This window comes from Colletotrichum orchidophilum (genome assembly GCF_001831195.1).
Source record: "Colletotrichum orchidophilum strain IMI 309357 chromosome Unknown Scaffold_79.1, whole genome shotgun sequence".
Classification (NCBI taxonomy): Eukaryota; Fungi; Ascomycota; class Sordariomycetes; order Glomerellales; family Glomerellaceae; genus Colletotrichum; species Colletotrichum orchidophilum.
Genome location: NW_019173035.1, coordinates 1 through 24,358, shown reverse-complemented (window position 1 = coordinate 24,358; position 24,358 = coordinate 1). Strand labels below are relative to the sequence as shown.

At 53.9% G+C, this 24,358-nt stretch overlaps 6 protein-coding genes across 6 annotated transcripts; 4 read left to right on the top strand and 2 right to left on the bottom strand.

Moving 5' to 3' along the window:
• Positions 1 to 778: 778 nt before the first annotated feature.
• CORC01_08964 (uncharacterized protein) lies at positions 779 to 1,283 on the top strand (the record flags this gene model as incomplete). The annotated part of the gene is made up of 2 exons (XM_022620594.1): positions 779 to 808; positions 1,113 to 1,283. The coding sequence occupies 2 exons, from the start codon at positions 779 to 781 to the stop codon at positions 1,281 to 1,283; spliced, it is 201 nt and encodes a 66-aa protein (XP_022472841.1).
• Positions 1,284 to 2,582: 1,299 nt separating this feature from the next.
• On the top strand, positions 2,583 to 2,939 carry CORC01_08963 (uncharacterized protein; the record flags this gene model as incomplete). The annotated part of the gene is made up of 1 exon (XM_022620593.1): positions 2,583 to 2,939. The coding sequence occupies one exon, from the start codon at positions 2,583 to 2,585 to the stop codon at positions 2,937 to 2,939; it is 357 nt and encodes a 118-aa protein (XP_022472840.1).
• Positions 2,940 to 3,486: 547 nt separating this feature from the next.
• CORC01_08962 (NDT80/PhoG like DNA-binding family protein) lies at positions 3,487 to 5,642 on the top strand (the record flags this gene model as incomplete). The annotated part of the gene is made up of 3 exons (XM_022620592.1): positions 3,487 to 3,719; positions 3,802 to 4,029; positions 4,133 to 5,642. The coding sequence occupies 3 exons, from the start codon at positions 3,487 to 3,489 to the stop codon at positions 5,640 to 5,642; spliced, it is 1,971 nt and encodes a 656-aa protein (XP_022472839.1).
• A 9,682-nt stretch (positions 5,643 to 15,324) lies between these two features.
• On the bottom strand, positions 15,325 to 16,878 carry CORC01_08961 (diacylglycerol kinase catalytic domain-containing protein; the record flags this gene model as incomplete). The annotated part of the gene is made up of 1 exon (XM_022620591.1): positions 15,325 to 16,878. One exon carries the CDS (start codon positions 16,876 to 16,878, stop codon positions 15,325 to 15,327), a length of 1,554 nt encoding a protein of 517 aa, XP_022472838.1.
• A 1,418-nt stretch (positions 16,879 to 18,296) lies between these two features.
• Positions 18,297 to 20,372, bottom strand: CORC01_08960 (N2,N2-dimethylguanosine tRNA methyltransferase; the record flags this gene model as incomplete). The annotated part of the gene is made up of 1 exon (XM_022620590.1): positions 18,297 to 20,372. One exon carries the CDS (start codon positions 20,370 to 20,372, stop codon positions 18,297 to 18,299), a length of 2,076 nt encoding a protein of 691 aa, XP_022472837.1.
• A 1,980-nt stretch (positions 20,373 to 22,352) lies between these two features.
• On the top strand, positions 22,353 to 23,036 carry CORC01_08959 (uncharacterized protein; the record flags this gene model as incomplete). Its single annotated transcript, XM_022620589.1, has 1 exon — positions 22,353 to 23,036. One exon carries the CDS (start codon positions 22,353 to 22,355, stop codon positions 23,034 to 23,036), a length of 684 nt encoding a protein of 227 aa, XP_022472836.1.
• Between the last annotated feature and the right edge of the window lie 1,322 nt (positions 23,037 to 24,358).

The following is a 24,358-nucleotide window of genomic DNA, read 5'->3' as shown; positions in this document are numbered from 1 at the left end:
GAAAGCCGATCCGATACTTGGAGAGATAAGACTTTAGCCGACACGAGTCTGCCATCTGACCAACTTGTGAAGTTGGCCCGTGAGAGAATCGTCGTTGAGTAAGTCTAGCCGCACCTCTTATTTCTCGTGGACTATTACCATACTTTTTTTTTGCGGAAAGGGCCCGCCCTTGGCAAGTGGAGGGTAACCACCCAGCGAGATTTGCACCAGGGTTCGTTAGCTAGGACCCATCTTGCCGGATCCCCCGCGTCAGGATCCGATTCGCCTCCATTGCGGACGGGGACAATCGCTCGTCTGCGAGGCATTGTTGCCGAAGCGGCGGCGCAATTTATCACTAGAGAACAAGGACTAACTTCGTGGCAGGTGTAGCAATCTGTCGTGCTCTTCTTCCTGCGAGTAAGTGAGCCCGCGTTCGCCGGTGATTAGTTTGCAAGAAGACGACCCAGTCAGACCTTTTTCAACCAGGAATGCGCAACCAGACAGACGGGGAAAGACAGCAGCTTGATGTGTGCTGTATAAGCTTTGAATCTAACGAGAGCATTTGTCAATGATTACGGCACAGCTCTGACGGCGCGATGCTAATTCTTGCCTTATCCGTGGGTCGATGGCGGTATCCTAACGCAGTCGATGATGTTGTTGAGCCAGGCTGGGATTCGTTCATGGGTCAACAGAAACGGCCACGTTTGTTTCTGACAGAGACGCAAGTCGGTTCCGTTGCTGACGGCAGAATGGAATTGGCTAGGTCAAGCAGGATAAAGAGCTGCCCGCAACCCCTGGCATGACAGGGGCACTCTTGGAGAGTCAACCGGTGAGTATCGAAGCCCCATAGTCCCGCGCCGAGTCTTGGATCGAGTTCCAGGACGTGTTTTGCTTGGAGTCGAGAAGCCGAGCAACTACGCAGAGTGGTCTTGAAGCTTTGCAGGGAAGCCAGCCAGGAGCGAGTATTGGGGACAAGAGAGCAGCTGGAGCGAGCCAGTCCGTCTGGATTTCGAGACCGCAGGTAGAGGGAGAGGATAAGGCGGGCAAGTTGGTTGGCTTATTTGGTGGAATGTTTGGAAACCAGGATGTTGGATGGGAACATTGTGGTGCTGACAACTGCGGTGTCGAAATAGAGGATCGAGGAACTGGGGCGACGAGAGCGCTGTTCCAGCGCCAGCACCAGTACCAGCGCCAGTATCAGCACCAGATCTCCGCCCCTCTACTACGGCGCGACACCCCTCGTCGCCGCCGCCGACGACCGTCGTATGAATCCTCAACAGCTACCCAAGGTACCGTATCCGTAATCCATTTTTCTCCTTCGGAATCCCTCCCTTTTTCGCCTGCTTTGCTTTCCTTATCCATTATCCTGCCTTACCCGATCGAACAACCCCTGCAATGTCACTTTTGGGCTTCGTTCCCACGCTCCCCTCATTCCCTTCCCTTCCCTTCCCTTTTCCCTCCCATTTCTTTACTTCACGACGGACGTCGTGTCCTATCACCGGGAGACGAGCAACAATTACGGCTGCTACTGCAACATACCAACAACAATAGCAACAATGGACCGGCATGTTCATCACCTTTGATTGATTAATCGGGGGGGAAAAAAAAAAAAAAACACTCCGACCATCCGTCGGCGGCCGGGGTCGGATCTGCATACCTAGCTCATCAGCGCACTACGATCCGGCACAAATTAGCATTAACGGCAAGACAAGACATTACAAGACAAGCATAGGACATAGGACAGCACGGGCGAGACAGACGCGCAGAAACCAACAACGCCTTCAACGGGTGGCGCAGGCAAGGAAGGGCGAGCGAGTCGAGGGCTGGTCCAGGTCCACCGTCCACGTCCTAGCCACGTCCCGACGGCCTGATCCTGTCCCGAAGTACGGACAGGCAAGGAAGCGGGCCGAGTGAGGCTTCGCGAAAAGGTGCGTACGCGATTTGGCGCTCATTGCTTTTTCTATGTCTCTCCTGCCTTGCACACATTCGTCGACGGCACTTTGAGTTGGTCTTGTTTCTCTTTTTTAATTCCCTCGCCATCTCAAATCACCGGCCTCCCCTTGGAATTACATTTGGGCCAGAGGAAGAAGAAGAAAAGAGGGAAAAAAACAAGCTCGACGGACCAGAGCAGAGCACGTTGGGCAGCCCATTCAGGACAACCAACACGCATGCAATTGTCCCAGTCGCATGCTTTTGTGCTTTATCGTTTCCTTGCTCTCTCCTTGGGACCTAAGAGTTCCATAGGCCCTTCTGATGGGACGAGGAGCACAAGACTCGGAGACGATTGGTACCACCACCACCACCACCAAAGGCGCGCTGCTAAGGGGGGGCATCGTGGCGCCTCGCACTCATTCACTCACTCATTCACTCACTCACTCGCTCGCTCTTGGGTTGATATGAGGTGTGCCTCCCGGGCGTGAGAGCGTGAGAGAGCAATGTATGCGTGCAGATGTGTGTGTGTGTGTGTGTGTGTGTGTGTGTGTGTGTGTGTCTGCTCTGCACGACTTATCACTTTGGCCTGTCGGCAGGCTCGCTCATCTGCAAGTCATGCAAGCAAGTACACTGTGGTGTCTGATTGTATTGGATTGTACCGTGTCTTTCCCATGTTGCCTCCTCTCTTCGCCTCTCTCTCTCTTTCTCTCTTTCTCACTCATCCACACACACATACCCTCTCTCCCTCTGTGTCTCTCTGTGTCTCTCAGTCACTCCCCGTCTCCCTTCCCCTCCCCTCCGCCATCTCCCCTTCTCCTTCCGCTGCTGCTCCCGCTGCCGTTGCTTGTCTGCCGCCGCTGCATCCACCGCGTCTCCTCATCGGTCGGGCTCAACGAGACCGACCAGGCCCAGACCGGTCAGCCCCAATACCAGCACCCACCCCCTCCCTCTTCTACCTCATTCTTAAGCTAGTTTATCGCATGTTACCTCCTTGTGGGAAGATGTCTCTCTTTGGCACGCCCAGCTAACTATCGCCCATGATTGTGCCGCAGGTCACTCGCTTGTCCCCTCTGTCTACTTGTCTGTGGCGGATCACGCCTGAGGCGTCTCGCCCCCCCCGCAACACCCACAGCTCCCCCCGGCTACTCCTCCAGCAACGGCACATCATCCAGATCACTTTGCGAGATCTCCTTCTTATTCCCATCATTTCATTCTTCCAGGAAGAAAAGCCATGATCTAACAAGTGATACCGCCCAAACAGGAGTTCGAACCGTCGACAGGGTATGATTACCTTGACATGCAAGCAGCTTCCAGCAATGACATGCGGTATGTAACGTTTTCCTTGTTTGATTTCTGTCTGGGTCCGCTTGGAACACGGATTCTGCTTCTCTCTCGGGGCTGCGATGTGCAGGCCTGGTCGGTTCTGGTCTTCTTCAAGGTATCCAATTACTTGGAGCCCTGGTCAGATTTCCACCACCGACTTGGCAATCGCACTCTTGACTTTGAGAGCCCTACCAAAGATACAGACTCTTTGGCTCGAAAACTTCTCTTCTGGTCGGTTCTCGGCTCAGCCTGATGGTTTGGCGTGCCTTGGACGCGGAAAAGACGTATACAGAGACAAGGAGATCTGATCTTTGCAGCGGCGAAGGATGGGCAAGCGTGGGTAACTGCCTTCTGGCAACCAACGTGCGACTAGAAATCCGCAGGCGTTCCCGCCTATCGCCGCGAGATGGTGGTGTGTCCTCGCATGACCCGATCCAGTATCCGCTGGCCGTTGTGCAACACGTTGCTGGCAGTACGACGAGCTGGTAGCACTGACACTGTGTCTCGCATGCGGATGCGGTACAGCAGTTGTCGTGCCAGGCTTCCAACCTTTTTGCTTTGTACAAGCCTCTTCTTTCGGGGAGCCACTTGGGCTGACGAGAACATCAGATACGAACACAACGCAAATGCTTCTCTGTCGACGATCGATGGCCCTCCACAACAGCCGACACTCTTAAACCTGTTCAATCCACCTATAACCAACACCACTCCGTACTCCGCTGACGGCGGCTTCTACCATCCAGCCGCCTCACACGTCTTCTCCAGCCTCGACGTCAGGCCTCGCCTGGGCTCAAAGTAGGTCGCACACCGTTGCCCCCTCCGACATGCTACCAGATGGAATCGATCCTGTCCTGTCAAGATAGAACATGGCCAAACTCACAGACTTACTTGACAGTAGCACCTCTTCAACGGGCATGGCACATGCCCACCGCTCCACAACATTACCCCATCCTGGCACACACATCAGCACTCGAGACCAGTATTCTCCGGCGACGCCATCGTTCAGGAGGGTGTCGGAGCACCAGCCCAGATCCCCATCATACCCAACTGCTCTACGGCGCCACCCCATCTCGCCAACATCCAGCCCCATCACCGGCTTCACAGCGCCCGCGGCTCTGAGAATGGATCCCGGCCACTACACTTCGCCCTCCTCCAGGGCGCAGGCGAGCGTGCCTCCCCTGAGCCCCATCACTCCCCTCGGCATTCTCCAATACACCGAAGGAGGGGGCATGCAAGTCAAGATTGACATACACGGCAACATTGACAAGGGCTTCTTCCAGTCTGACGGAGACTGGACCTGCTACAGGAGGAACTACTTTTCTTGCATCTGCTCCTTCAGTTTGACCCCTCACTATCCCGGCCAAGCTTTGCAGTTCACCCAACAAGGCTCAACGCAGCCGTACTCGGTTCTCGGATTCGCCATGTCCATCTCAGCCGTTGTTGCTGACAATGACTCCCATGTCATCGAACTCGTACAGCATACGCCCAAGAGAGATAAAGGTCCCGTCGAGAAGCCCAGCAAAGTACGCCTTCACCCGAAACACCCTCAAATGGCAGCACACCCCCTGGGTCTCTACTCCCACGATAACACGCTGGGGGGCCCATCAAGAATCGGCTACGACGCCGGTGGGGGATTCGGCGGCCAGCAAGGTGGCGGTGACTCGTACCAGACGGAACACACTTTCGAGCGCATCCAGTTCAAGCAGGCCACGGCGAACAATGGAAAGAGGCGAGCGGCCCAACAGTATTATCACCTTCTGATTGAGTTATGGGCCGACGTAGGATCGCAAGGCCCGGACAACTTTGTACGGATCGCCTATCGAAAGTCGGCCAAGATGATTGTGCGCGGCCGATCTCCGGGACATTACCAGAGCGAGAGGCGTGCCAGCACAAGCAGCGGGCCAGGAGGTTCGGGCGGGAGCTTCACCGGCTACTCAAACAACCCGATCATTGGGTCCGACTTTGGGCCAGCAGGTGCCATGGTGGGAAGCGGCTACGGCGGAGGTTTCGATTCCCGGGGAAGCACTCATTACGGGTCGACTCGACATCATCCCGAGCTCGAGACCATGCTACCTCCGGAGGACGCCAAAGCCATCGACACGACGAAAGAGTACCAATACTTTCCGGGCCACATCTACGACGCAAGCGATTCAAGGGGCGGTGTGGAAATGTTCACCCACAATCGGAACACGCAGGAGAACTTGGTACCGCACATGACGCCAGCCTACGACCCGCTTCACGAAAGAGTCAAGCGTGATCCGGAGGGGGCCATGCTGCCAAGCATTTTCCAGCCTGGGGCGCTCATGTCGAACCAAAGATGCGGTCCTTTCGAGGGCAAATCAACATCCGGTGGGTATTACCCAACCATGGTGCCCCAATCCGGTGTCAACGTCTCCAACATGACATGAAAACGAACGGGCGGCTTTGGCGAAAATCAAGGTTGCTATGTTGGGCCACGGTCTGTACAATTGGGAACCACGCGGCCCTAAGGGTCCACCCGCAGGAATTGGGCAAACTGTTTATCAGCAAACAGCTGTTCTTCTTTCGGACACTCTTCTGTTCTCATTTCCCGAAGAAATAATGAAAATTTGGCATAAATATGATGGCGAGATTCTGGCGTATGGGAACAACACAAGCATCAAGGCACCACTCGATACCCGAACGAGACTGAATGCACTGTTGACATTGAACATGGGCGGGGGAAACAAAACAAAGGAATCACGGCGAATTGGCGCGCGGAAAAGAGAAAGACAAATGTGGTTTGAAATGGGACCGAGGGAAATTTGCCCCCAGCACACACGACAATGAAACATCTTGGGAAGGAAAAGTTTGGGGGAAAAAAGACATGTCGGCCAGGGGCAAGGGGGACACGATGAACGACAGACATTGTTAGGGATACCCGTCGCGCATTGTTTCCGGTTTTTATTTTGGAATTTTATTTCTCTTCTGGTTTGGATTTTCCTTCGTTCACGCCTTCTTCTCTGTTGGAACCCCTCTCTCCTCTTCTCGAAAGGTCAAGCGGTGTTGTAATAATGTGAGGATACGGAACATTCGCTTCAACAAAGACAAATTTAGTTCTATCGAGTTGGGCAGTAGGGAGAAAGATACCACGGCATGAAGGGAAACGGGCAAGACGGGGCGGGAACAAGCGCCAGGAGAGAAAGAAACAGAGAGACGTTGAAGCGCTTGGGCGGGGAGAGGGGATGGAATAACAAGTTGAAGGCGGGACTATTTCGGAGGGCCAGGTACTGGGGAAGCAACGGCAGGCGCCAATGCCAGGTACTTGGTTTGTTTATTATTTTGGGATCATCACGGCAACTTAACCTTTTGTCCCTTTCACATATTTTCTCATTTGCGGCGAAATTCTGACATCGTTTACCCCCCCCCCCCCCCGAAACAAACATTACCATTCTTCTTGAAACTATGCTGCCTCGAAGCACTCTATAGGCCTGATTTGACATTGTGCCATGAATCAGTCTGATTTTAAATCTACTGTCTACCCATTACTCGTAGGGGACGGCCCTGACTGGACAGAGTGCGAACGTCTTTTTTCGTCTTTGAAGAAATCCAACGACGGGTATAGTTGAAATGCGACAGAACACGCAGGAGGGAGGCTGGGCAGAGCCCGAGGGGCAGACAGATAGGGTGTTGGGGTGAGGGGGAGGGCAAGGATCCCATTTCCTTCCCTCTCCCCACCCCCCCCCCTTCTTTCAAGCTGCCAGCAAGGCCATAGAGGAATAGGAAAATGCAAGATTCAAGGCAAGCAAACTTGAATGTCGCTTTGTTACGGTTTGCCTTCCCTTCCTCATTGCCGGTAACCCCCTGCACGGCTGCACGGCTGCTTCTGTCGGCTTGGCCCGGAGATCAAACCCCCTCCCTTCCAGCTAGGCTTGCCAGCCATCGGGTAGATGAAGCATCAATATTGGGTGGAAATTAGCAAGGGCTAGGGTGGTATGGTTTGGCACATCCACGGGTTCGTGGGTAAGTAAAGGGTGTGGTGGTATAGGTGTGGTGGGTTTCACGAGGGCGGCAGGGGAGAGAGAGAGGGAGAAGGGGAGGGGAGGGGACTGGCATTGTTTGGGGCCATGGCTGTGGCGAGCCCGCTGATTGCAGAATTCTTCTCTCTTTTCTCTCGTTCAGGGTGTGTGTGTGTGTGTGTGTTCTGGGGGCCTTCTGTCACATTTGCGAACCAGTTAGAAGAGGATAAGGGAGTGGGGGAAGTAAAAGTAGGGAAGGGGTGAAGCCAACGAAAACTGAAGGGGGGGGGTTGTAATGGAATGGTTTGGAAAAATGGATACTCACTGGGAAATAAAACTAGAACACATTCCCGCTGGTCTGGTTCCATACGAGCCTTGTCGGAACACAGCATGAACGACGGGAGAGGGCCGGAAGAGAGTAATTCGAACTTCAGGAGGGTGGCAGACGGGATCGCGACCTTTGCAAACTTGCAAAATGAGAGGGTTGGGAAGGATGAGAAGATTTGAGCGGTGATGATGTTGGAAGCCGTTGGTTCATGCGCGTGGGCGGGAGACGCCGACGGGTGCCTGCGGATCAGTTATTTGATTACCTTACTTCAAGGAGTAACCTTCTATCAAAGCAGTGAAAGCATTGTGTACTTGATTTTTTTCAGGGAAAATGGGAGTTGATGGTCTTTTCTTCCTTCTCTTGGCTCTGTTAGTCCCCGTTCTGCTGGATTGGGAGGACGAGGCGAGGGCTCATGTATGGGCTTATTGGGCTGTGCAAAACGCGGCAACCCGTTCATGTTGGGAGAGGTGTGTAAGTGACGAAAAGGGGCTTGTTTCCATCAGGTGGTGGTTGGATAGATTTGTTGCACGGCGTCGGTCGCGTCCTTGAGCGCATATCCTGTGATCAGCTTTCCTGTGACTGGGTGGGCTGGCTCCTTATGATCGGATGAGGGTTTGGGTTATTTCAGATTTCTAGCTGATTGGGTATAAATTCCACTAATCGGTGAAGGATACTTGCTATCATATACGATAGCCGTTATGATGTGATGAGATTGATAAAACTGTAATGGCGAGAAAGACAAGTTCCTGTTCATAGTTAAAGGAGCCCGGATTAAGTGACAAAAGTCCGTAGGGAAGACATGGGAGAGAGATAAATTAATGGAGAAATCGGTAGACAGGGGGGAATGCGGGCTTAGCTAAGGAAGAAACGGTCGGAATGGCCCGGGGTTGACAGTTGTAGGCAAGGGCGGAGATGGCGGTATGCACGATCCGAAGCGCTGGCAAGGTGTAATGTCGGCTGATGCCTTTTCTTACCAAATCCGATATATTGCGATGAATGAGCATTGTTCATTGTTCGATAGATGAGCAATGCAGTTAGGAAACGTGCAGGTAGGAAACGGTGAGACCAAGAAGATTGAATTCCGAACCCTGCCTCTCCAGAGGGTACAGTACAGAACCCGTCATCATAGGCACTGCGTGACGATATGGGCGTGTCCCGGCTGACGGGCGACCACACCCAAGGGTGCGCTCGAACATCGAGGCCATGACGGAAAATGCATGTCTCGTTGGCCCACACACTTTCTCCTCGGATCCTCGGAGCCTGCTTCTCGCCCATTGCTTACCTTGCTGCTTGCTTACCAATGCTCTCCCCTTTCCGCAAGCCCATTCTCGCTTTCTCAAATCTCACCTACGAGCAGATCATGAGTGCAAGCGAGGTTGGCTTGGTAGTGTTTTGCGCAGACAAGGCGCAGGAACGAGCTCCACAACTTTTTTTGTCTGATGTCCAATTAAGGTTTTTGAGTGACATCCTGTGGAGAGAGGTGGGAGCGATCTAAGGAACCTCTCATTACTTCTTTTGGTTTTAGCCTTCGGGGGGGGGGAATGGATGGGAAAGGCAGGTCCCGCGGGCGGGCAGAAAAAGAAGAAAGGATGAAAGCGCTGCAGCGCCAGCACGAGGACGGAGCCGAGAACGAAATGGGCTTCGCTTACCTTACCTTAGTCTTGGAGCCCGAGAGACAAGCCTAAAGCCTGTGCGCGCCAGCGCGTGTCCGCGTCCTTGGCTTGTCCCTGTTCGCTTTAGCACCCTGACTGTGGGGAGGGGGGAGACATACACCGAGAAAGAGAGAGAGTGAGAGAGAGAAAGAGACTAAGATTACAAGGTACTCGGGAGGGAGAGAGGTGGGCAGGTGGAGGGCTCCGGAGGAATCTCCACTTTAGATTTAGAGGCAGAAAATGTCTAAGATACCTATCAAGTCAACCCCCGCGTGCCATAATTTTGTCTCTCGCTTTCACCTGTCTCATGCCCCCTCTGCTCAGAAGAGTCATAATTTTTGAATGGGAAAGGGGGCGAAAATTGGGAATAAGGATGCACGAGAGACGGCACAAGACGGCATGTCACTCTGTCTTTCATTCCATTCGTGGAGTGAGGGGCTGGCTTCTCCCGGACCAGACCCTGCGCGCGCCTGGCTCGAGTGAAGGCGCCCGTTGAGGGGAATCTCTCTGCCGGCAGATCTTGCAAGCGCGGCTGCTTTCGACCGGGCTAGTTCTCATTGAAATGTTGAGATACCACGGCGTTTCCGTTGTGGGCCACGTTAAGATGACTAAAATCAGGCCTTGATTTGCAACAATTCCAGAAGAGACACGTCGTCGACAGTCGGTGAAATCTGGACGGGAGAGTGGATGGGACGAACGGCGCGCTAGGGTGCAGGGTGCACAGTGCGCGCCAAGCAAGTAAAGTCCGGGCGCGGTGTACCTTCACCGAACACCAAAGGGATGATCCGATGTCAAGTGGAGGCATGTCACTTCCATTGCTGCCGTACTGCCCTGGGCTCAGACTTCCTCTCGGACTCTGACTACGAGATCAGGCTTCCAATCTCTTCCGTTTCCCTATCCAAAGCCGCCCATCTCGACATCAGCCGCCGTATCCACTCCACACCAAGAATCGGCCCTGGACAGATGCGTGGACGGAATGACATTTTCTAAGCGTCATAGATTTCAAACCCTTGCGCTGTAGTCAGCCCTCTCCCTTTCCCCGTGTCTTACTTCCAGCCTTGCCCAAGTCTCGGCAGTGTCATTCTGCTTGAACATCATTCGTCCGCGCCCGGCTCACCGTCTCAGGCTGGCCCTCTCTTTTGCTCGCCGTCATCAACAGCTGAATACTTTGTCAAAATTCCACACTCAACAGAGCATTCCAATAGCATTCACGCAGCGCGTCTCTCGTCAGCGTCTATTAAGCATTCCCCCCTCCCCCCTGCCCCCACATGTAACTGGATCCATGGCTACCTAGTGTTGTACAAACTTTCTATGCTGCTCAGCCTTACGGATAGCTAGAGATCCTCCCGTCTTACCATTGAGCCCGGCACATTGCGCTCACGGCTCCCGGGAGGAATGGGACGCCATTCTCCCTACGTCTTACTACATGCAGATCACAGGTTCTAATCCCTTCACCGCAGCGTCATCCGCTGACATGGCATCGACCGCATGATGGTAACATTCCTTCATCTAAGCTGGCGTTGCTGTGTTCCCACCATCTTGCCTTGGTCTTTCACCGAATCCTCTACTTTGGCCACGCGTCTCCGCGTCTTTCGGCAAGCGGCAAGCTCCTTCCGCAAACGAGATTGGCAACTGCCGCCACACTGTGTCTAGGGTGGATAGTCTTTTCAGGCTGTATCCCATTCCGTTCCTTCATCGTCGTTAGCTCGGGGTGCTCTTTCCAGTTCCAGCGCTTCTCAGGCGCCTGCCGCTCCTTGAATGCCACGATCATTCGTACCAAACCCCGCAGCCCGAGTTGTGGCTTTAGCTTCAGGGATGTAGGTATCTCATACTTCCTGGGAACGCAAAGCCAGATCCCTGCCTCGCGCAGTTGCACCGAATCTGTGGATGATGCTGCTCTATGGGTATCAGATTACTACAGGAACTTCCTACTGGGTGTCGTTCCCGGTAACGTGCTTGAACTATTTTATCGCCCGCAGCCACCAAAGATACGAGCGACCTTATGGCATCTATATACGATATAGAGTCGCTGTTCATCGTTTTCGAAGAGTGGCCATGCAGTCACTCAAGTGGACAGCCACTCTCACGATCCAGGCCTGTTCAAAGGGGGCGACAGGGATGGTGGCTGACGATGATATCGTCGGCCCGAGGGGTGCACAGCAGCGGGCATTTACAGCCTGCGTGCAGCGTCACGAATTACCACTTTGGGTTTGCTAACCCCATCCCCTTTGCTTTTTCCTTCACGGGCTGACCCAAGCCCGAGGACGGAGATTTTGCCCCCATTCGCCTCCAGTCCTCTTGCCGAGGAATGCAACGTTTCTGCTGTGGCTGGGAGATTGGCGACGAAGGGAATAGCGCGAAACAGCTTGCGGGTGCCGGCTCCCTGTTTTGAAGGTTTTGGGCAGCTGTATGTGATCAGAGATTCCCCCATCATAATGGCATGAATGTCCCAATGCCGTCTACGGGCGCCGGCACGCGACGGCATGGGTCTTGATCGTCGTGTCTTAATGCCCATCCCTTTTCCCTGGCATTGGGAGTAAAACATCCTTCCTTCGTCTTGTGTCTCGAGTGAAATCAGGGGACCCGAAAAGGGGGTTCGAAGACGTCTTTGCGTCCGCTGTGGGAATGTTATCAGATACCTCAAGAAACCCGACTTCGGCTGCTAGAACTTTCCGTACGAGATCTGAATTTTGCACGGTTGCTACTCGACCGGGGGGGGGGGGTTGATGTGAGGAAATATCAAGGCCGAACATCGGTCCCAATCTCCACATTGCCGCCACCAATGGTATGGGAAGGGGAAGCGTTGTGATGTTTAGCGTTTCGAACCCGCTAGGCCTTTCAGTCGTTTCCATGAGCGGTCTTGTCTCGGCTCCACAAGCGTTACCATGTCGTTGAGTTTTTGCTGAAGTTTTGATGGGGCTCGGAAGGTGGCGGAAAGCTTCTTTAAAGCTTGTTTACTGGTATGGATCGCACTCGCTTGAGAAGGAGATTGGGCTCTCCCGGATTTTGCATCTTGAACTTTTCAGGCTTCTTACTATCTGCATTTCATATTGACTACCGTTTTGGGGGCTATTCTCGAGAAAATACCGGGACAAGTACAACGGGAAGAAGTAAATCGTGCCATGCCCCAAGCCATCGTTGAATCCACGTTGCTTTGCGGCTTCTCATCACTATGCTCGATGGATATATGCCTCGATGACGAGCTTCGCCGCCCTGTGCCTTTTGAAGACAATTGCCCTTCCTCTTCCTCCGGAAAGGAGGCAGATTTATAAAGTAAAATACATCCGCGCCAGAAGGTAGACAGTATCATCATCACAACCCATCCCAGCCATTTCGTAGCAGTGCAAAAGTCGCAAGTGTAAAACTCCGGCCCTAATGTGGCAACCGTGTAGTTTGAGGTATTGAACACACACACACACACACACACACACACACACACACACACAGAGGCAAACAGCTAGCTTCCCTTCCAGCTCTGTATGCCTTTTCACCTCGCCGCGAGCGAGTATTTCATCACGGTTGCTCATCCGATCAATATAAAAAGACCCGGTTACCCCATATCATGTTTACATGTATCTTCCCCAAAAATCGGTCATCCTGGTAAGAAACTAGACAACGTCGGAACTCTTCTGACGAAACAAGTTCTTACGATCAAGGCTACCAAGAGCTCCTTAGTGCTTTCCGTTTCTTTTTCACTCGTTATAACTCTGTATACGTTGTGGTCACTCTGAATTAGCAAGACAGGAAAGACATGTTTACGAAGTGAGGGACTGGCGCGTTCAACAGAGGGTGTTTCGATGCTGCATTTTGTCCGGATGGCTTGGTCATTAGTTTTATTGTCCAAAACTTAAGTACAGCTACTCATAAATCTCTCGAACTTTGTGTCGAATCAGGTATTGAGCCTCATCTTGAGAGTCTGACTGTATACAGGATTAGCGAATTGAATTATCCATAACGCAAGGACACGAGAACCTACTGAGGTGTCACTATACTACTCGATATACACTCGTATCGCATCATCATCCTGAAAAGACAAGAAATCGAACCGTAAGCCAGAAGGTCATAGAATCCAAGACGTTTCAGGTCAATAGGGACCTCGCGGACGGTCAAGGACTTCTCGTTGACGATAGCCTTGCAGCCAGCCTCTCAAACTCTGGGGACAATATCATAGGGTACCGCACGGTTATCTCTACTTTTCGTAAGCGGTTATGTTTTGGATCATGAAATGTAATATACCAACAAAGAAACGGGCTGACCATGTTTCGCGGAGCTGCAAGTCAGTCCTATAGATCCAGTGGCGCATTCGAGTCCTATAAAGGCTGGCCGCGAGTGCCAGACCAGCAAACACTCTATCCACCGCTTCCCATGCCCTCTTACCCAACATCTCAGAGTATCTTGAGCTTGGAATCATCGATGAACTGGGCTTAACGGACCGTTAGGAAGCTGAGAAGACTCTTTATCACTTGACATGTAGACGTTACCCACGACCAACATACACAGTATTGTTTGTGACCCATAAGACACCCGTCAAGTCAAAGATCATCATCGAAGCATGTTTATTTGGTGTAGTGGCGGGCACGAAATGACATGAATTCAATGATTGAAAGGTTTTTTTTTTTTTTTCCTTTTTCTAGTCGTTCATGTTATAAGCCCTTCCTGCAAAGTAACACAATGGCATGGCAACTTTCTATACACAAACGTCGAGCGCTCATAAACCTAATACGTACTACATTTGTCTCTTTTTTATTATTCTCACCTGAAGAATTGGGCTCAAAGATTATGATAATAGAGTTGTTCTTTATAGAGAGTCGACTCAATCAGTATGCTATTCGCAAACCAGCAGGCTCGTCTTCTGGAGCGGGCTCTGTTCACTTGTACCTTCACCACTCGAAGGTCAGATGAGCTCGCATTTGTCTGACATTCTGAGTATATCAGCGAGCTACATGGTCTCTCCCACTGACCTGGAGGACGTTTATAGGATGTCTCGAGGGCGATGGAGCACAAATTCTAGGACGTTGGTGTCATGCTATAAACTATCGCTTGATTTACTTTCTGGCCCATGTCATCTAGTTGAGTATGTTGGAGCTTTTACTCTAGCAAAGGACCCATGGCAGCCTCGATCCTTGACAGCTTTGTGTCACTGTCTGAATCCCCTATGCAATGCTTTCTTGATTTATTGATAGCCTTGGAAAAGTGCCGTGTATGCTTACATGCTCGACCGCGATTGTTGGTGTTGCTGGCCTCCGATTCGAGATCACGAGGTAGCTCGGTGAGCAAAGACGAAACTAAGTAACGAAGGAAAAGTTATATTGAGCCGTTCACCAACATTCGATAGACTGGCTTTCGCAATGTTCTGCCTCCAAGTTGGATCAGCATTCACACCGCCCGGGAGCCCGGTATGCGGACACTGTCCCGATGTTTCTCGAGGACCCAGTTTCTCAAGGACCCAGGCCAACAAAAGTCAAAACTTGTTCTTCATTCTTTGAGGATCGTAGTCATGGCCCTGCACCTGGGGCTCGACGTACGATTTCATACACGAGCGGATAGCATTTCGCAAACGCTACCGCGCCACTGGGCCCGCTGTCGGAGCCATATAAGCCATTGCTTCGTGAGAGGATCCCGCCGACGGGGCGTTGGGCCTAGGAAAGTGGATTCTGCCAAGGTAATTGGGCAGCTCTCGTACATGGGGATTGACGTTTTGAATCACTTGTACTTGTCGAACTCCTGGTCGTGGAGGGAGTGACATTGAATCCAACGCTTCGCACCTGTCTGTCGTCTTCATGTCCCTGGCTGGTCACATCTCTTATCCCCTGCATCTCAAACCGCAATTGCCTTCGCTCGAGGCGATCAACGGCATGCTGCACCTTAGGACAGTTGACAATTCTGCGTCTCGGTCAGGTCCTTCAGTCATTGCAACGAGACCTAAACGCTTTCTTATCTACACCGTAGAGTCACTGTCATGAAGACAGGTTTCGATAGCGAGAAGACTAATGAAAGCCAATCTGTCGTCTTGTATTATCAGCAGGAAAGTATTGAGTCATTACTGTCAAGATCCATTGCCCGCCATCCCATCGCCACTCGTCCAATAATTCTAGCACTCTTCCGCACACGCCTCTCATGCCCATCTATAAGCCTACAACACCGACCGATCAGCAAGGATCCTGAAAAGCGGCCTCTCCAGCGTCTCGACAGCCATCCACCCGCCCTCGGGGATCTCGACAATGGTCCCGTCGATGCACACCTTCCGCCAACGCGGATCCTTTTCACCAATCGTCACCCTAATCTCCTCGGCATCCTCGTACCCGACATAGTCCTCCTTCCCCTCCGCATTCGTCCACCTCATGCCCACATGTGACCCCTGCTTGTAGGCGGCCATCATGATCTCCATCGTCTTGTCCCCGCCGACGGCCCCAAAGTGCACCAGCTTCAGCCGCCCCTGCAACGGCCCGCTGTCAGGCGCAATGGTGAACGTCTTCTCCAGGTTCGATACTATGGCCGCGAGCGCGTACCCGAACCTCTCGCGCTCCACGCGCCTCCGCTCGTTGCCACCGGGGCCCCGCACCTCGACCGCGGCGACGTACGCGTGGCTCTCCTTTAGCAGCTCCTGCGCGACCATGCCGAAGCGCTTGTTGCCGTGCTTGCGGTACTCGGGCGTGTCGCTCTCCCAGACCAGCTGGGCGTGGAAGCCGTAGCTGGCGACGATGGCGCCGAACAGGTGGTCGACGCTCGTGTCGTGCCGGGAGAGCGCCGCATCGCCCGGCGCATGCGGGCCCGGGTCGGCCGTGTAGGAGATTAGCCGGGCGCCCGGAGAGAAGGAAGCGCGAAAGCTGGGCAGCGGGGCTGGGGTGCCAAAGAAGAGTGTGCGTATGCCGAGGACCATGTGCGAGGGGCCCGTCTCGGTATAGAGGGGTTGGTGGAGGGAGTGGAAGCAGGCGTTGCCTGTGCCGAGCGGTAGAAGGGCGATGGTCGACAGGGCGGTGGCGGATTCTACTTCCTCGCACCCGTTTAGGAGGTCGACGACGCCGCCGTCGCCGCTGAGAAGGATGATCGTCTCGGTTCGGGGTGAGGCCTCGCTCGAGGCGGCTTGTCTGGCGGCCCACCTCTCCTTTGCAAAGGTGCGAACGCTGTCGGCATTCTCCGTCACCAGGACGTTGAAGTTGGCAGGGAGTCGAGAGCCGTTCTGGGAAGAAGCAGGCAGCCCCTCCGAGGCGGCGAAAGTGTTTGCAAGGTCTCCAGACGATGTCTTTTGACCCGCAAGCAGCAGCAGAGGCTGAACAACGCCATCCCAGAACGTGGGCGCGTGTCCCAGCCCCGCCATGGTAGAGACGATAAAGTGTACATCGTGGGCTCCCGATTTGGGGGCGAGATGGTCCGGGAATTGCGGGAGCAGAAGGCCGCTGCTGGTGAGCCCCGCGGGCAGCTCGCCCTCGACGAGCAGGATGTCGAGCTGATAAGGGGATTCCTTGGCCTCGGGGTCTTCCCTCAGGGCGCAGATGATGGGACCCGACGCCGGTCGGCTGCTCGCGGGAATGATAAAAAGGATCTCCTCGGCGCGGAGGGACTCGCTGCCGCGTTGAGAGGTGAAGACCAGTTTGCCATCGATGAAGGCGGCATCGCGAGCGTGGCGGGGTACAAGGCCGTGGGCGCGGGGCTCACCCAGAGGCCCTGCGGTGTCCACGACGACCATGTTGGCGTGTGAATCCAGAAGGAAAAAGGAACAAGTAATTACAGCCTGCCGAAGATACGCAATCTATCTCATCTAGATTTCTTTGCCAGCTGTCTCAACACGGTGATATACGGGCTGACGTTTGATTCGAGGTTTATCGACTTTTTGGAGGTGCAACCACAGGCAGGCAGCCGGTCACCTGGAACTCGGGATAGTGCTGGCTGACCAAGACGAGGCGAGGCCTCTTCGGGCAGGTGGCCGTAAGCTACCTTACAGTCCCTTATTCCAACCCAGTGAGATTGCGTGGTCTTAAGAGTAAGCCCGGATGCACAGAAAGCGAGAGCGTTGCTGCAATCCTATCCCAAAGTCGTGCCTGCCACCTTAACCCCGAGGTACCTCACTCACAAATCGTCTCTTGAATGCCTGTGGCTGGTGCTGTGGATGAGATTGCCGGGGAAATGTGCCATACAGCCAGCGATTGCGTTATTTCGTAAGATAGTGCGCACCAAGCGAACGGCAAGCGCACCCGAGGGATTCGGAGTCACGCCGGCGTGGGGGGAAGGGGGGTGGGGAGCACCAAAGCCCCAGAAACAGCGCCCGCCTGTAGCGAGCGCCAGCAACCAGCAGCCAGCAACCTGCCCTCGTCAGCCGGGGCCGGATGACCGCCCTTCCGCTGCCACCGCCCGGGACACCGACCAATCGACCGCCGGAACGCCGCCCGTACCTAACAATGATGCCACAGGGCAAGGCCGGCTACCTACGCAGCCAACGTACGCAGCGACTCTGTGCGACTTGGCATTGTCGCACAAAATCTAAATTGGCGCAAAAGAAGTACCCACACCCTGCCGACCCAAAACACGAACGTCAAGCACTCTCACGAGTAACAGAGGACTGCTACTGACTCAGCTCACCCACACCCTGCTGAACCAAAACACTACCGTCAAAATGATGGGAGCGGGGTTCGAACCCGCGCACTCTCACGAGTAACAGAGTACTGATGCTTAGTCAGCTTAAATCTGTCGCCTTGGACCACTCGGCCATCCCACCGCAAGGGTTCCAACTTGGGATAGAGGAAGCGCGGTTTGAGGGCTATATTTCGTCGCCGAAGTGGTGGTTGACAACAATTCCAATTGCTCAGGTGTGCCCGCTTGGTACGAGACGGCGGGAAGGCGGGAGTGGCCGTCAGGTGTGCCTATTGTGTCGTTTGTTCAGGCAGGTGCGGATGGAGGTACCTACCCGCCGAGAGTGAGGTCGAGGCAGGCACAGCGGAGACGTCCAGTGCATCTCTGACACGACTTCCCGTCAGTCACCGATTCTAGAAAGAGGCGAATGCAAAGGACGGGGTTACCTCGAACTGCGCGGCCTCGACTGGTGGTATTCCGTAATGCTTCATCTTGACTAAACCGACATGCTTTTGTGCTTCTCTTCCTGTCCGCTCATCACGCGCCCTTCGCTCTCGTCATGGGGCCCCAGTTCTCCCGCGGGTTCATCTGGTATCTAACCAACTTTCTCTGCTCCCTACGCTTGCCGAGCTTGGCGAGGTTCTCGTCGAACACGAGCGTCTTGCGCAACGCCTCTTCCGACACCTTTTCTTCGCCCTTGTGCTCTGTCTTCTCCACCCCTGACCCGTCCTTCATCTCGACGTCAGCAGTCTTCTCTTCCTGCTCCGCCGCCGCCTCCACCGCGGTATCAGCATCGGCCTCCTTTACCTCCGTGGCGTTTCCGTTGGTGTCTGCCTTGTCTGCCTTGTCCGCCTTGTCCAGGCCCAGCAGCTTGTACGCCGGCATGTGCGAGTTGATCTTTTCTGTGCGCACCGGCGCCTTCTGGCGAACCCATTCCTGCATCACAAACCAAATCGTGTCCCATGGCGCGTCTGTCTTGACGCTTCCGGGACGGCAATGGCTGCGGGTGACGCGATAGCCGAGATGCTTGAGCGCACCCCTAAACATGTCATCCGGCGGCTGCTGCGTGCTTAGCGTACCGGCCAACCTCGAAGGCATGACGAAGAAGGGGTAGTGGTCCACTCTCGCCAGCTCTTTGTCCTTGGGGTCAAGGTCCTCTGCTGGTTCCGGGCCCGGGAGGTACTCCTCGAGAGCCGTCTGGAGCATGCCCTCGATTCTGGAAGTCGTCTGGTACACATTCTTGTCGACCGTCGGCAAGATGTCAAGAATACGCTGGATGAACTCGGCGTTGTGCAAGGGGCCGCTGTACATGGGGCCGGCGATGTGCATCTTCGAACCGCAGTGTCTGCAGTGTGAGTCGGTTGGGGGTCCTTGGGACAGGCCGTGCTTGTAAAAGTATCCCTCCCTCTTCTTGGGCGCAGCGCGCGTCCGGACCATGGGCTGCGTCTCCCAGGCCGAGCACCCGGGGCAGTTGTACATGATCATCGTCTTGCCGCCCTGGTAGTTGACGGCGTCCTTGGACTTGCGGACCTTGACAAAAACTCGGCAGTAAAAGTCGATGGAGAGGGACAGCTGCGGCTCAATGGTCAACCCGTACTTTGATCCGGCGCTTGCCAAGGCGTGGAGGATCAGACGAATGCCCACTTCGTGCGAGTGAAGACCCTTCACGGGAGCACCTCCGTACAGGGAGAAGCACTTTTCGGCGTAGCAGTGTCCAGCCCAGTGACTGCCGTCGGTGCAGGTGACGGCAAGCAGGCCACCGTCGTCTCTAACGGCCTGGATGGCAGCGTCTAGGAAGGGCGCGGCGGTTCCGTAAGGGTCCAGGTCAATCGCGTCATACCTGTTCTCCTTGCTGGGGTTGCCGAACCGGTCTCTGTTCGACAGGTCATCGGCGATGCGCCGGTACATGTGGGCGATTGCATCGTCGTGGCTCGTCACAATCTTATCTTCCAGTCCGTTGTGCTTAATGTTCAACTTGATTGACTCAATCGCACTCTTGGTCAGATCGTTGGCGGTCACCGACGTCACGAAGGGCAACTCGTGGGAGTAGCGCAACGCGCGAAGACCAGAGGCCGACAAGGCGTCCAGAATGGTAAAGCGAGGGGGCGCCGACTCCTTCTCAGGCACAGGCTTTGCGTCGTCACCCTCGGCCTGCCCATCCTTGGCTTCCGTGGCTCCTGCCGGCACCTCGGCGACGGTTAAAGTTGCCTCAGAAGCCTGAGCCTCAGTGCCGGTGGCATTGACTCCATTCTCGAGTTGCGTCTCGCCGCCGTTGGTAACCTCAGCGGCCTTGCCGTCGTCTGTAACCTGCACCTTGGCCGGCCGGTTAGTGCCCTCATCTGCAGCCGCACGTCGTCTCTTCTTGTCCTTGCGCTTGGCTGCGGCCTCAGCAGCCTTCGCGGCCTGCGCAGCCTTCCTCTCGACGACCTCCTCGCCGTATACTCTGATGGCCAGCGCAGAAAGATCTCGGTTGAACTGCTGGATAGGGTTGTAAAACACCTGCTGGCCCTTTTTGTCGCTGACTTCCGCGGGGACCAGGATGGTGGCCTTGCCTTCGGTCACGCCCTTGTAGTCCTTGCCATCGTAGGTGAAAATCTGCTCCTCTCCACTCATGGTGTAGGTGGTGGTATCACGATTGGTAGCTGAGTTGCTGTAAAATCCGATGAGTGGCGGCGCACTGCTTCTGTAGGCCGTGTGAATGAGAGGGACGACTGAAGGATCCGTCAATTGGAGTGATTGGAGGCGTGAAGATAAGGGCTTTATGCAGGATTGCCGGCTCGCAGAGCGTGTGCCTTGGCGTATAGCTCCTCGAAGGTATGGCTTCAACATACAGTCATGCGACAATGGAATGATACTTTGGGCCCGTTGTCGATTTGGCTCATTAGAGTTGCAGCTCGTCGCTGGTCGGCGAGAGAAATTTCAGTGGGTCCATTGATTCTGCCAAAGGCGGTGAGTCATCGGTGACAACCTCAACCTCGCTACCCAGCCCCCATAATTCTCCATTGCTTGAAGAATGTCAAGGCTCTGCCATCTGCCAGAACCGACATATGACTGCTTGGTGATTATTCGCTATGAATCTCACTCGAGTTAATCTAGTTCTTATAGCTTTATTTCCGGCTGTCATCATGTACTGCCGTGTGCTCGGGATCTTTCTAGGTCTCAAAATCGGATGCCCAATGGGCGTGAATGCCAACCGAAGCCGCCAAATTGACCAACCACCTCACTCATTGCTGAGAAGAAGAGCCGATTCAGCTTGAACAGAGATAACAGAAATATTTTTGAGAGTCGATAGTTGCCAAACACAAACCCATGACACTTCGTGCTCGGCGTTTTGGAGATGTCGTTGCATCCCTAATCCAGGACTGCAACCCAAAATGGACTAATTCTCAAGGCCGAAAATAACTTGTTGAGTGGGTAAAACTGCTATTCTGGAGCAATTCAACATTCAACTCAATCATGGCCTCGTTTATCATGACGCTTGCTTCCCGTTCTTGATCCCTGTACTAGCGTCCGCAGCGACCACTCCGACTTATAACTTTAGTCCACCTGAATGTCCAACAAAGTTTATATCCGTGAGAGACAGTTTCATCCAACAGCTACTCTGCTTCACCATTTAATTATCTGCTCCAATCCTGGTTCATGTTTGGAAGGTCTTTATAACGATTGTTTGGTAGGTTAGAACCTCCAGTATAATGCTGTATCATAGGAGTTGATATTCGACGCGGGCATACAGGATTAGACCAACATCACTCGCGGAGAATGACAAATGCTGCGGTTGCTTTCACAGCTGACTACGAGATTCGAGTGAATTTGGATAGCCGTAGATCTAAACGAGAGGAGCTACCATCCAACCTCTTCTCGCTTGCAATTAGTCTACTGACTTTCTCATGGAGTGAAGGTGGCTTGCCTTGGTGTCTGGGTGCCAAGGCTCCAGTTCGGCGGCTGAAGAATTACTGCCGCCTGAAATACCAAATCCAACCCAGGATCACTTGCATCAAAGCCCGGAGCGTATGCCATGCTACATTTCTCGCGCTCGATAGTATCACATACCAGCCAGCCTTGATGCAAATGGTCAGACAAACGCTGCGCATCTCACTGCTTGGCTCCCTCATGGCCGCGTAAGCGCCGTGAGCAGCGCACCTGGAACAGGCACTCCTGATTCGCCAGCGCTGCACCTCAGCTCTGTTGCCTAGAGGCAAGCCCCTCCAAAAAGTCCAAAAAACAACTTTGCAAATCCCCCCTTACCATCCCTCCATCCATTCTCCGATGCAGCGCTCGTTCGTACCAAAGAAAGCCTCTCAGGCAGCAACTTGAAATGGAACGAAACGGGACTGGTATACTGCATTGACATCAAAACAAAAGGACCCCGGAAACGAGGCATATTCGGTGGACAACGACTGCCCCCAACGTAAGGTATGGCTGAAAGAGAGACATATATGTCATGGGGCCATCCCGAGCATAGCCAGGCAGACTTTGGCCCATCTCTGTACAGCCACAATCTGCATGTAGTCGCTTGCTATTTTCCTAACCCGTATCATCTACCTCTTTTAGCTTTGAAGCCCTTGGTGCCGCCAGTCAAACTTATCTTCATCAATGTGTATCCCACGCCCACGCAGGCACACAACCCAATCCACCTCACCCATCACAAAACTTCCGTACCAGCGCCTCGACTCGCCTCCTGCAACGCCCCGTATGGTCCCTAATCCCCCCGCTGTCGGCACCGTCGCCGCCATGCCCACATCGCCGACCCGGATCGCGGCTCCGGCCCCCAACCCCCCACTCTCCTCCCGCGTATCCTCCCAGCACGAGCGCCTCCTCCTCGAGCTCCTCCCTTTCAAAGACGCCGCCAAGTTCCACGACTGGCTAGACAGCAACTTTGTCCGCGGACCGTGGAACGAGTTCAACGCAGACTTCCTCTCCCGCGCCATCGCCAACGCCGCCGCGGCGGGCGTAGTGGGGCCTACGGGTGTCACGGGTCCCAGCGCCGTGCCGGAGCCGGAAAAGGTCCGCACGGCCCAGGCGGCGCGGGAGGCGCTCAACGCCAGGAAAGCCAAGTTTATCGTCTACCGCCCTGACAAGAGCGCGTGGACGGCTGAAGACCACCATGTGCGCTTCATTGTCACGCTCGTCGCGGACAACATGCTGCAGAACCTGTGGTACGAGTCCGAGTGGAAGAAGAAGGGGCTCGACATCGCCAAGGCGGCGTACGAGGTGCTTGTCTTCCTCAAGGCCACCATGGTGTACGCGGACCCGAACCCGCCCAGTTACTCGGCATGACGCCCGGTTTCATCAATATGTACTCTTCTTGTTGGGATTTTTTTTTTGTCTCTCCCTTTTGCATTAGCGGGCGGGGGGGTGAGTGTGGTGTTTGCGAAATTGTTGAATGGGGGCTACAACCGTTGTTCAAACAGTGACGGCGTTTTCTTACTGCGTTGTAACGGCGTCTTTTCGGTTACCTGGCACCTGGCCTCTGTTCTTTCCCAGCAAGTATTGGGAGCGATTTGGGTTCATGAGAGGGTTCGGCCAATCGCGGGCGTCCTGTTTTGGGTACATCATATCTACAAACAAAAGTGTTTCGAGAGACATTCACATGCAGAACACATCATTGGTTGATAACCTTCTCATGTCAACGTTCGATTTTGATGTAAAGTTTAGGGCTCCTCCACGTTCTCTTGGCTGAAGCACGTGTTACTTCCGTCTTGCATCAAAAGGAATTTCCCAGATTCCATTCCGATACGGCCCTATGTCGGCCTGAACAGCCCGGCATTTGGTCCGGAGCCAGTTTGAGGCCGTGACGTTTGGGTTGCCCCACTAAGCCTCTATCTCTTGGAATGAGTTGGACAACCCTGATCTCAAAAGTGAGTATTCTGATGAATAAGAATTGAGGCCGTTCTGGTTATAATTTGGCTTGGGAATGTGCTTGCAGAATAATGAGACGAGTACCATTGATTTTGACAATGATCCATACCCGGAACTTCCTCACATGATTGCTCTCTAGGTTGCAATCTCAACGCCGAGGCCGAAACGAACAAACGCCGTCATATCCAAGGGCCAAGCTTCTCCTCAACACATGGCAATCTTTCCAATTGCAAGCAAAGCGATCGATCATGCAATCGACTTGCCGAGAACCAAGTCCAATGAGGAAACACGGGAGAGGGTTTTTCACGTTTCCTTCGTCGGGAAATCTGTTACTTTGTTCTTTATGCGGCATCAGCACACCTCTAGGAAGCATGAGCAGCAATGAGCATGAGCCAGCTCTAATTTTGCGGGGCAAGCGGAGGGGGCGGAGGGAGGGGGAACAGCAATCAGCAAAAAATGCAATTGAGTTGACATGTGATGATACTGAAAAGACACCCCCAGCAAAAGGGACTGACGTAAGGTTGCTGAAGCTCCGTTGGAAGTGCGGAGTAATAGAGAGCCGCAACCACGCCAGCCCTCTCTTCCCGACTTGCCGCAGACTTCCCGAGGCGAAACATGACAAACAGTGTCCCGACGAACTCTCTCAAAGTTTTGGTTCCAAACGGGAAAAGAAAAAAAAAAAAAAAAACCAGCGGAAGGGGAAAATGATCACAATGGTTTCAATATGCGCACCCCCCCCA